Genomic DNA, 12,063 nt, shown 5'->3' with positions numbered 1-12,063 from the left:
TTCTTACGCCGTCTTTTCCCTCTCCCACCCTCTCCCTCCATGTATGAGACCTGGGAATGAAGAGTAGCAAGGCTGTTGGTTACTCGTTTTGTGACTCCATTCGTTTTGCCCAATCTCTGCCTGCTCTTCCCGGCTCCTCTCTACCATTGTATCGACTTCTCCTGTGAAGAGTTGCATGTTAGCACGAAGATAAGCTCAGCAGTTCCTGCAATGATTTCGTGGAGGATCACAGATAATTATAGCAGTCATGAGGATATTGTGGCGACGCTATGGACAGGTGCAAATGAGTTGTTCTCGTCGCTTTTTCTCTCTGCCGCACTTCTCCCATGCATATGCATGCTCTGAACCACATCGCGATGCGCCGCACAAGACAGCGACAGCAGCAGCAGTGTAAAAGCCGAAGGAAAAAACATAGAAAGCTTCGCTTTAAAAAAAAATTGTGCATATCGAATGCACTGCGGAAATAAAGGTTATGCGATGCATTTTGCGGGCACCTGGTGAGCAAGCATTGTTTGGGGTACTGCAATGCAACGCCAGATGGACCAACGTTTGAATTTAGTACTTGTGAGGGGGAGTCGTTAGCGTACAAGCCTGTGACTACAGCAGTGCAATCACGACCATGTTTAAGACTATCGTACGGCGGCAATGGAATGATTTGTCGTGTACTAGTCTGCGAAATGTCAGTCCTTGGTTTCTACGTAGACAGTGGACGATCGCAAGCGAAAGGAACATGGATTGCGATGTCATCAGTTACTATGTGTCTCCAGTGAAAAAAGAAACGTTAGAGTATAACTAGCTTCGGCGATCATGAACTAGGTACAACGTCGCCTAATTGCTACGTAGCGTGCTACGAGCAAAGTCATAAGCACAGTGTACCGTTCCCTATGTTAGTGCAGTATTACGCGACGCCTCAGAGCATGAGCTGTAACAAGGAAACAAGAACAGAAAGTTACACGTGGCGCACGCGTTGAGTGTTTCAAAAATTAAATTATGAGGTTTTACGCGCCAAAACCACGATATGATCATGAGGCCACCGTAATAGGGAACTCCGGAAACTAAAACCACCTGGGGTTCTTTAGCGTGCACTTAAGTCTATGTACATGGGGTGTTTTCGCCCCCATAGAAAAGCAGCCGCCGTGGCCGGGATTCCATCCCACGGCCTCGTGCTTATAGCAGCCCAGTACCATAGCGTCGAGCATGTCAGTAAAGCTGGCTAGCTATATTGAGAAGTATGCGTCCAATCGCGACCTAACGCTATGAGCAACGTGGGTATTTCTAGCAATAGAATGACCTTTAATACCATACGTTTGATGTGGTCCAGCTCGTATCTACCGGACACTTTGTAACCACCTCACTTAAACTTTAATTAAAACTTTTCAATGGACGTTGGTGAGGTTTATAAAACGATAAGACCTCACAAATCTTCGTCGACCAGGATAACTTGTTTTCCTAGTTATTTCAATATAAAACAAGGTGAATGAAGAAGGAAGTTGTGCGTCATAGGATTCATCCAATACTAAGAACAGTACCTCATAAAGATTGTTGCGAAAGGCTTTGTAAAAGACACCACTTAGTTCATAAGGTACTGCAGGGTGCCCTTTCCCAAGTCAATTCATCTATTGTATCTTCAATTTCACGGATCCTAATTGGCTGTTTAATTTGAGCTTTAACGTCTCCTTGAAATTTGGCATAAGTAACATAACCCAGGTTCGAACCTCTGCTCTGATGATCTTCGGCTACCTAAATGTTAATTAATATAACCAACAAGTGCTCTACTAATTGTAATGGGATTGGATATCGGCTCATTCTTGTGAGTCATTTGGTTCTATTCGTGATTTTCTTGTTGGGATACTTTTTAGGATCGGGTTGATTTTTTAAATTTGACTTTGCGTGCCTTTCATCGCGTAACTCATGAAATTCTTCTTTTCACTATCTTTGATCATATGAACGAGTCGCGCCATTTTTGAAAGTATAAAACTCTCTCATGCAAAATGTACTGCCCCTGTCTTTGTTAACGGTGAAGTGCCGTCTATCGTGCATGTCTGTTGATAACTGGTTACGTACTACAAACGGTCCAAGTAAAGGTCTTCCCCTATGCTAATGCTATATCTGTGGTTTACTCAGACGCAGGCAGCATTCGACAGGTTGTGTAATTGGACAATATTGAAAACAGGATGTCATAGTACATGACACGTAAATTGAATGATAAGTCTGAATATCTTGCGAAGTTGGAGTGGTCTCGGCTTCCTATTCAGTGTCTTGGAGTGTCACGTGACTGTTATCATGACACAAATGCACTTTGTAATGAGCACAATAACAACCCAGGCAGCACACCAGCATTGGTCCAACCATGGCCCAATGCTGGCAAAAATTGGTACCAATGTTGGACCAATGTTGGCATATTGGCAAAGTGCAACCCAATCCAATGCTGGCCCAGCGTTAAAGCCAAGATTGGACCAATGTTATGCCAATGCAGCAGCCATCGTAGGACCAGCGTTAAAGCCAAGATTGGGCCAATGTTATGCCAATGCAGCAGCCATCGTGCTGCCAGCGTAGGACCAGCGTTAAAGCCAAGATTGCACCAATGTTATGCCAATGCAGCAGCCATCGTAGGACCAGCGTTAAAGCCAAGATTGGGCCAATGTTATGCCAATGCAGCAGCCATCGTGCTGCCAGCGTAGGACCAGTGTTGAGCCATATTGTTGCCATTATTATTGCCAGCTTTGAGCCAATGCCCTTTGCATGACGAATATTCTAGATATGCTGGCTTTAGAGCACGCACATATTCTTACCGCAAACATTTTGCTAGCGGCATTTTTCGTAGCAATTGTGCCCTTACCGTCTTCCTCAATAGTAGCTAGGAAAGCTCGACAAAAAGATGTCAAGAAGCAGAAGTCATATATGATTGCAAATAATAATAAATGAATACTGAAATTGACGTTTATGACAGTTTATTTGCGAATAAATTTTCACAAACAGGCATTTTCCGTGGACCTAGATGGGTGACGCTCGGTTATCTTCAAACAGTTTATATACAGGCACTGCCCTCCAGATAGGAATTGGGCAAGGTGCCGAGGACGGTGGGCTGGCCAGGGGTTTTAGGGCAGGGAGCTGACGTCGGTAGGCAGGTTTGTCAGTGCTTGGATGACAGCGGGCTTATCAGGCCCCCGAGGACCACGATAACGCGGTGGTTTCGTTGATATTGCCACCATATCCCATAGCGACTTCACCATTACTTGGAGGAAATGTTTGCACTGTAAAATGAAAAGAAACATCGTCAGAGATGCTGGTATGATAAATGTATGTGGGAAAGTTTTCATTTGAAAAATCGCCATACTGCAACAATATTATAAGTCTGAGCAGAGAGTTCGAAGGGGTGAATCAAGAAACTTTCTTGCAAGAGATTTGTCAAGTAACACTTCTTAATATTTCCACATATATGGCATACCTTGTACAAGGTGTAACGTAATATTTAAAACAGACATAAAATGCGCAGGATCCGTCCGCTTTGTTTACAGCTCACACCTAGTCAGCGTAGCACTTTAAAATTAAAAATTGCATCAAAACCTGCTGCAGCACAAAAAGCCTAGTTTCAGACTGTGTAGACACAATGCGGCCTTCGTGCGAAATTTTTAATGTGGAAACCGACAAGTTCCGTCAAGAAACACTAGTAAAAGAAGCATTTATTATACGAAAAGAAACACTGTCAGCTGGAAATGATGCTTGACCTATGCCAGTGAGAAGAAGCGTGGTTCCTCGGTATCACTAGCAGGATCAGGCCGCACGCGTGGCTTGATAAAATCATAGTCCTGGAATTTGGGTGAAATTCACAGAGATTTACACGTGGTTCTACTACAGGCACTATTCAAAGGCTGCAAATAAAAAGAGCTCTTTAATTACAGGCACTCTACATTAGCCAGGCCTGTTTCAGTAATATATATACCGCGTGATATTGCTTGGGTGATATAGCTTGGGTGATATTGCTTCTGATAAAACTTATAACATGCGCAAAACAAATGCACTCACCATTGTATGATCCATGCTTCTTTGTATCCGAGTTCATCCCACATCGAAGACGGTGGCCACGAGTGCCGACTTTTTTTCTAATTGTTGTTTCGCCTATATTTATTCTAACACTAACAAAAATTCGTGGCCACATTGCTGCGTATTTCAAGATGTAAGCTTCTCAGTAGGAATTACGACCGCAAGCGAGCATTTTTCACGAGAGGAGTGCGCTGGCAAGAACGGACGGCAAGCACTCAGGCGGTGTTGCACCCAGTCGGCATGCTAGCGACGCATAGAAGGAAAGAGTGAAAGGAAAGGGTGAACGAAGAATACGGCGTAAACGCCACTTTCCCCCGCTGGACCTAGCCCGAACGGGTTTTGGGGTGGCAGCGATGGAGGGCGACAAGGAGGACAATAGTGACCCCGCCGCTTTCCCCCATGCTTCCGAGAGCACCCAATTCGACACAGCAGCTTATGGCTGTCTGAACGCTTGACTGATAGCATTGACCAGGCTCACCTGGGTGCGTGGGGGAGAGGCAGGGGGGGGGGCTGAAGGACGGAAAGCTAGGCCGAAAAAAAAATCCGGAATGCGCCGTGCCAACTAAAGGCAAAGACAAGAGGTTGTTGACACGCAAATGCCAAAACGTGCAATTAATTTTTTTTTCTGTCAGGGGCATTCATACAAGGAGCTTACTACACATGCTCGAACAAACAAATATATTAGAATAGGAGCATGATGTCGCCGCAACATGCCATGCATGCTAAACAAACAAACAATAGTTTCACTAATGCATATGCGCTCCATCTCGATGAAATATTAAACGGTTCCATAAGCTCTGAGGCACTGTAATTCTCGATTCTCCTCAGAATCCTGACCCACTAAAGCCACGGAGCGTACAAGCAAAAAATACAATGCGCAGGCAAATTCGCAATACCGTTGCTTCTTATGGAAAGCTCAAGTTCTTATTCACAATCAATAAAGCAGCGGCTAAATTTATGCGACTTCCCCTGCTTGCTACGTGGTACACTGGCTTTTCTCTTTAGGGGACACATTTCGGTAAAGGAGAAGTGCAATAATGGAGGTGTACCATTCATGGAGTTGAAATGGGAGAACATATTTTTGGTTCCTGTGCAGTGTGCCTGTGATCAGTGCGTTAGTTTTCAAAACACGTTGTTCAATCTCAGCAAGTCGTAGAGCACTAAAAGCCGACAAGGCGAAAATTAGCTTATTACGGGCCAATGTCCTCCAAAGAAAGCAAACTAGTAACCCATATTGGCAAATCCATACGAAAGTCGGTCCAATAATTCCCGCCTTGTTGAACGGCAGTGCCAATATTGTTTACTGACTGTGTAAAGTGGGCCAACATTGGATCTCTATCAGAATGGCACCGCCAATATTGTTTACTTACTGTGTAAAGTGGGCCAACATTGGATCTCTATCAGAATGGCACAGCCAATATTGTTTACTGACTGTGTAAATGGGCCAACATTGGATCTCTATCAGAATGGCACAGCCAATATTGTTTACTGACTGTGTAATATGGGCCAACGTTGGATCTCTATCAGAATGGCACAGCCAATATTGGCGCCACGCTGTTAACCTTAGGCCAACATTGGGCCAGGAACCAGAATGGCACTGCCAATATTGGAACCACGCTGTTAATCTTAGGCCGTCATTGGGCCAAGATGTGCCAATATGTTTCCAACGTTGGCCCAACCTGACGTGCCACCTGGGAAGGTAATGGAAAAAGCTGATAGGGGGAAAGGTCATGATCTGTCTGTCTGTCAGATCGGCAGCATGTAATATATTTTTTTCTGTGTAAAGTGTGGTACCTAATTACCGTGTTAGATATATCGCGAGTCAAGGTAAAAAAAAACTGCCCATTGCACGGCACAACGACTACGCTTATTTGTGTATCCAGTGGGGGAGAAAATCAGCCGGTGCAATCTTTGCCACTTAGTTAAGAATGGAGGACTTGGTCTTGCTCACAATTTCGTGCGACAGGTCGTGTCAAAATTTTTAATTCTTTCTTATTCCCGCTCTTCTCTTCCACTCTGTGATCCAAGCACGCTTACGTAGTCTTCTCCCGGCATTTGTGGCGCCGTCATCCAGTGAACTGAGTGGTCCTGTCACAGAATACCGATTGTATGTAGTCCTTGCCTGTCGTATAATGAATGCCCGGTTTTCTATGGGATAGTTATTGCACAGTCACGAAACATATATTGTACAAGGACGTCCTTGATACAGTGATCTCTACACCCATGCATCGCTCAATATACAGTCGCGGTGAGGGACAAAATGCACTTTAGATAGGCAAGTGGCTGCTAAATAAATCATGGCCAAAATAATTTTTAAGTGCATTGTATTCTTTTCTTGTGAGAAACTTTCCTTGAACAAAAAGGCTTTTTCGAACCTTAGCAGAATGAACATTGATTTTGAAAGAAATAGCAAACGATAGAACATGTTTCCATAGCCTGTTCGGAACCTGTGTCTTTGTGGGACATCCTCCAGCGCACAATCACTAAAGAGTCGCCTTCAAAGACATATGGAGTCACATTTCTACCATTTGAAAACATGGGAGGCGTATAATATCATCCTAACATGCTCCTAGGCATTGTTATGAAGTCGGGGGGCCTGTGCAGTCACGAAGCTTCCATGGATGGCGTTGTGCCAGGTACCGTGAGGAAGAAAGGTCGCGAGCGACGTTCAAGAAATGAGAAAAAGGTTTATGTTCATATTCACATGATTGAGTTTTACAAACATGGCTCCAACTCTTGAAGCACACTACATCCTAAAGTTTTTGTATGTAGGAGCCTCTCTGTTTTGCCTACAGCAGGAACTTGCAGCTCTTCGCGCTGCGCTTCGTCTCGTCAGCCAAGAACAACCTCGAAGGTGGTCAATATTTATTGACTCGAAGGCAGCACTTCAATCTTTGCTATCAGCCCTGCGGCGCGGACCACATCAACAACTGGTATTTGAGATTAGAGAACTAATCCATACATTGACTGAGAAAGGACACCACGTGACATTTCAGTGGCTTCCAAGTCACTGCGGAGTCATAGGGAACGAACACGCAGATAACGCCGCTCGGTCGGCTCTTCAAGCGGACGAAGAGGAGCCGATACCGTTATCAAGGACAGATGCCGCTAGAAAACTTGGAATTCTCGGCCGTGACATCACGTTCTCCTTGTAGAACGCTGGAAGTTTTCAAAGCAACCGACTCCACAACCTTGACTCCTCTCTACGCCTTTGCATTCCAGCTGGACTCTGCCGTCGCGAAGCTACCCTGCTTTGTCGAATATGGCTAGGGGTGGCTTTCACCAAGTCTTTTGCTTTCCGAATTAGATGGGCCGACGACGCCTCGTGTGAGGAGTGTGGTAACGAGGAGACTCTTCAACACCTTCTTTGTGACTGTCCTCGCTATAATTTACACAGACGATCAATCGCAATCGCGATAGCGCGCTTTGACCAAAGACCTCTCACAGAGGAACTTATTTTAAAGTGCCGCCATCACAAGCCATCGCAGCAGAGGGCGACGAGGGCACTGTTGCGGTTTTTGAGGACGATAGAATTGGACAAGCGGCTGTAGCCTGAACAGATGTTTATAATGCTGCAAGTGTTACTGTGCTGTGCGATGACAGTATGCGGCGACTGTGACCGACTGTGATTGTGTGTCTACGCTCCTTTCTTTCTTTATCTCTACTTTGTCACCTCTTTACCTACCCCTCCCCTCTCTCCCCAGCGTAGGGTAGCAAACCGGATCTTCCCCTCTGATTAACCTCCCTGCCTTTCCCCTTTCCTCTGTCTCTCTCTCTGTGTCTACAGCAGTACAGATGCGCGTTTTATGGCGTCTATTTCCCTCTTTCCCTCGTCGAGAAAATTCAATGGCCAATCACAAACGCCGAACCGTTCACAGCCTATCCCGCCCCCAGCATCCCACCTTGTTGCAGTACTGCCACTTTTTTGCTGAACCCCTACGCTTTTGCCGGCTCTGTTATCTCCAACGTTGCGTAATACAAGGCAACCACGTGGTAAACAGTGAACCTGCCATCCACGCCTTTCCCCAGGAGTTCTCGACAATGAACATGTCATCAATTAGGGGCCTCTCGTGACGGTCAATCTGTCAGGATTGGGAGACTGGCCCTCGCGGTAGTCGGAGGGCGGCCTTGTCGTCTTGAAGTTAGACATCATTGTCCATGCGTCACAGTCGGTGCCAGGTCCAGTCATAGCCCGGGCCGGCTTTCGTCTCGCCTGCCAGTTCTGGATGTTCGAAGAGCCAATGATATGGAATCGGACTGCTTGTTCGTAAGACTGCCGGGACGCAGATTGCGGTGACACTGAAAGCCTTGTGTGAACGATGAAGCGTGAACAGCACCAGAGACAGCTGCACGACTGCCGGTGAATCATCCTTTCCTTCGAGAGTTCACCAGGCACCACAGCCTCCACAGTATATGGAAGACACGTGTGCAAGTATAGCATGGAGATGTCAACGTACCTCTTGTATGCGAAGACTGTGGAGAGTGTCGCATACGTGAGAGAGAAATATCGGGAACAGTCTGAACCTTATTCTGAACCTTATGAATGGACTGATGTATTCGACGTAATGATTCATACTTTTCAAAAATCCAAATAACTCGTTTTTCAAGATTTCCAATAATTCGTTTGCTGATGTAATGTGCCAAGCAAAGCAAGAACAACAAAAAAAACATCATGGCGAGTACCAGACTGCTGTGCTCAATGGAAGACGTTTGATTTCACTATCGGGTACATATTACTTTCTTGTTATTATAGCAAGGTGATACAGCAAACTACCTACCTATCTACCTACGTATCCACTTACCTACGGCAATGTGTCCAGAGTAAAGCATAGAACGCATCACATTAAAAAAAGTGTTCCAATATTCAGAACTTCTTATGCGAATCGGTCATGTCTTAAGTATTCGATTGATTCACCGTTCAGGAACTCGCTATTTGAAATTTTCTGGCATTCGTTTCTCTTCGAATATGTGGGGTAACGGCAGTTATAGGTGCATCAAAGGAAAACAACCGATGCAAGTTGGGACTATTCCGATTGATTCTGTTGCGGCAGTGCACATTATTTGTGCAAAAGCACGAATAGCTGAGTGAACGCATGAGGCAGATGACGTCTGCGAAATAGTTCCCAACCATTCAGTGATCACGTTTAGCCAATGTAGGAATTTGTTGCCTTCATTTATGCAAAACCGAATTTCCCTTGTGACATACCTGCGTCCTCAAAAACAATGCGCGGGGCTTTCCAGCGAGTGGAAATTTTTCAGCCCTTCGACGAGCGTTCCTTGAATGCGCGCATATGGTAGGATGCTATTTCCTTGTTGGATTGCTGTACTTATTGCAAGGGGGGACCGGATAACTGAAAGCAGTGGTTTGCCAAGTAAGAGCTCCTCAGTTACCGGGATGTACAGTTCGGAATGGCATCGAATGCAATGCATGATTTAAGCAAGTTTTTTTAAAGCGAAAGCTTTAGTTACCGCGAACTTGCGATTTCGCCGTGACCATGCTCTGAGGAGGCACATGACGTCACACCGCCTTCCTTCTCATTGCGTTCGCCTCCACTCGCATCGCCAGCTGCGTCGCATACCTGATAACATGTCGGAGGATTGAAAAGGAGAGCTCGCGTGCGCCGCAACCACAGTTGAGGTGGCAGTATGGACGGCGACAAATATGATGAGCAACAGGAGGCCTGGAATCGACATCGGAACGAGATGAAGAAGAAACGAATCGCCCAGGAAACAGACGAACAGCGCGCCGAATAAATGGCTAAACGCCGCAACATAGCTCCACAACCAGACTTACCTGGGCTTGCAATCAAGATTAACCTAAGCTAACTATGCTATGCGTTAGCTTTCGCTACGTATATCCTCGCATAGCCGAGCTAAGCCACTGCCAATTTTTCATTACGAGGAATTACGAAATATTCGACATTTCTTTGTGTATTCAGCCGTTATATCTCTCGGATATTTCTGTTTGATTAGAACAAAAGATTCACTATCCAAACACAAACATGGAGCTGCGTTTGTATTATTTTGTTCCACTGTTTACGTGTACGAGTTGGGCTACACTGCCGGTCTTCGTAATGATGCACTGACAATGCCCAATCAAAACCCCAATATCAATTTATTACTCTCCCCAAAAGCGAGTAGACACTAGTGCGTTTAAGGATTTCAGAGGACCGCCCAGTAAATATAAGGGAGGTTCGTTTGTCCAAAAAATAAGCAAGTCTTTTGCTTTATTCGTCAATGCCCTGTCCCCTATTTTGATCATTACCTAGGCTTTCGCCATTCCGTACAGAAGACTTGTTGTTCACGAGCGTCAAGGAAAATGCGAAGTCTATTATGGGAACTAAAACGTCGGGGAGAGCACATTGAATTCAACCTGCACCACTACAGGGACAGTGCCAAAATTTCAAGCCATACGATGTTTGCTACAACGTCAAAGGCAGATAAAGTCATTGAAACCTCGAAGTATTTACAGAGAGGCGCGCCAAGAATAACAAAAAGGCGAACCAGCGTATAAGTACAGCGAAATAAGTTTACGTTACAGCGGGTGTTTCTCTTTAGCGAAATATTGAAAAAACTCTCACGTATAAGCTGTGCTCTTTTGCCATCCGGCTTCATTGTAGCCAAACAACAGCAAATGAAGGTTCAATGATAATTCCTCTAATTACATAATGTACAATAATTACCTTCTGAAGGGTTGAAATCTGGGCCAGTTGGTACATACTTGAACGAAAAAACCAGTCAAATACACAAAGGACAAGAGAAGAAGTTCACGACACAACGACTGGACTATCAACTGTGGTTTATTAGAATCCGTGTAGTCCCAGCAAGGGCGCGACAGTCGTTGTGTCGTGAACTTCTTCTCTTGTCCTTTGTGTTTTTGACTGGTTTTTTCGTTCAAATTACCTTCTGAATCACACATTTTCTGGCACATCTTGTCATAGCGAGTGGGAATGGAAGCACTGCAGCCGCCAACATGCTTCAAACACATTTTCGTTTTTGGATGCAGATACTCATCGGATTCGCTGCGTGGGAGAACCTGATCGACGTCGCCCATGCGCAGGTGCTGGCTATTCTGGCAACAAAGGTTGGAGGTACCAGCTCGCCCGACCGGTCGACTGAGGACCCGTTCCACTGTGAGGCCACTGAAGCCTTCCTTCATGCCAGCGAACCATGCCTCACCGAAGCGCTGTCATTTCCGGCTGCCAAATCGACAGACGCATCAACGCCGGCACGCTTTAAAAGCAGCTGGAATGGCTGGCGCCACTTCAGTGGGAATGGAAGCACTGCAGCCGCCAACATGCTTCAAACACATTTTCGTTTTATTCGAAGCATATTACGAGAGCTCAACCCAGCTCCTCAGGCGCGGCGGTGTCGCGTTGAATACCACGTGACACCGTGACGTCACGACAGAGGAGAAACGGGGCTACAACTCGCGCCGTCGCTCGCGGCGTCGCTACACTCTCGCAAGATGGGCTGGGTGGGAATCGAACCAGGGTCTCCGGAGTGTGAGACGGAGACGCTACCACTGAGCCACGAGTGCGATGCTTCAAAGCGGTACAAAAGCGCCTCTAGTGAATGCGGTGTTGCCTTAGAAACGAGCTGTTTCTAAGGCTCAGGCGTGCGTCGCTTGCTCATGCGCACATTTCGTTGCCGCGTCGAGCGCTGCGTTGCTCGACGCTCACCGCGTCCAATGCGGGGCGCGTAGTCGCTGGCAGGTCGACGGGAACGCTGTCGCGTTCCACTCTTGAAGGCGAAGCAGAGTAACGCATGAGTTGTTTCTTCGTCAAGCCGAACCAAATATAGCCAAGCAACAGCAGTTCACCAGGCTAAACAGTGGTCCAACAACTAAAAATAAAGGCTAGTATGCTTCGCATCCTGGGCTTAACCTTCGCTAAGCGACAGCCATTTTTTGGATGCAGGTGAGAACAGCACCTCAACTTTTCTGTAAAAAGTCAAACAATGTTTGGCTGCTAGTGCTTCCAGGCCCACAAGTATTGTTCCAATTAGCATGTGAATGTG

At 46.0% G+C, this 12,063-nt stretch overlaps 1 protein-coding gene across 1 annotated transcript in view; it reads left to right on the top strand.

The window, feature by feature from the left end:
- The window catches only part of LOC139050346 (uncharacterized), a 119,274-nt gene extending 107,831 nt beyond the window's left edge, over positions 1–11,443 (top strand). The window contains exon 3 of the mRNA XM_070526583.1: positions 11,051–11,443. Within this exon, the coding sequence (XP_070382684.1) occupies positions 11,051–11,443 (393 nt within the window). The remainder of the gene's footprint in view (positions 1–11,050) is intronic.
- Positions 11,444–12,063: the final 620 nt, after the last annotated feature.

The sequence above is a fragment of the Dermacentor albipictus genome, chromosome 10, assembly GCF_038994185.2.
Source record: "Dermacentor albipictus isolate Rhodes 1998 colony chromosome 10, USDA_Dalb.pri_finalv2, whole genome shotgun sequence".
In the NCBI taxonomy this organism is placed as follows: Eukaryota; Metazoa; Arthropoda; class Arachnida; order Ixodida; family Ixodidae; genus Dermacentor; species Dermacentor albipictus.
Note: the sequence above shows the minus strand (reverse complement) of the source record. Positions and strands in the feature narration are given on the sequence as shown.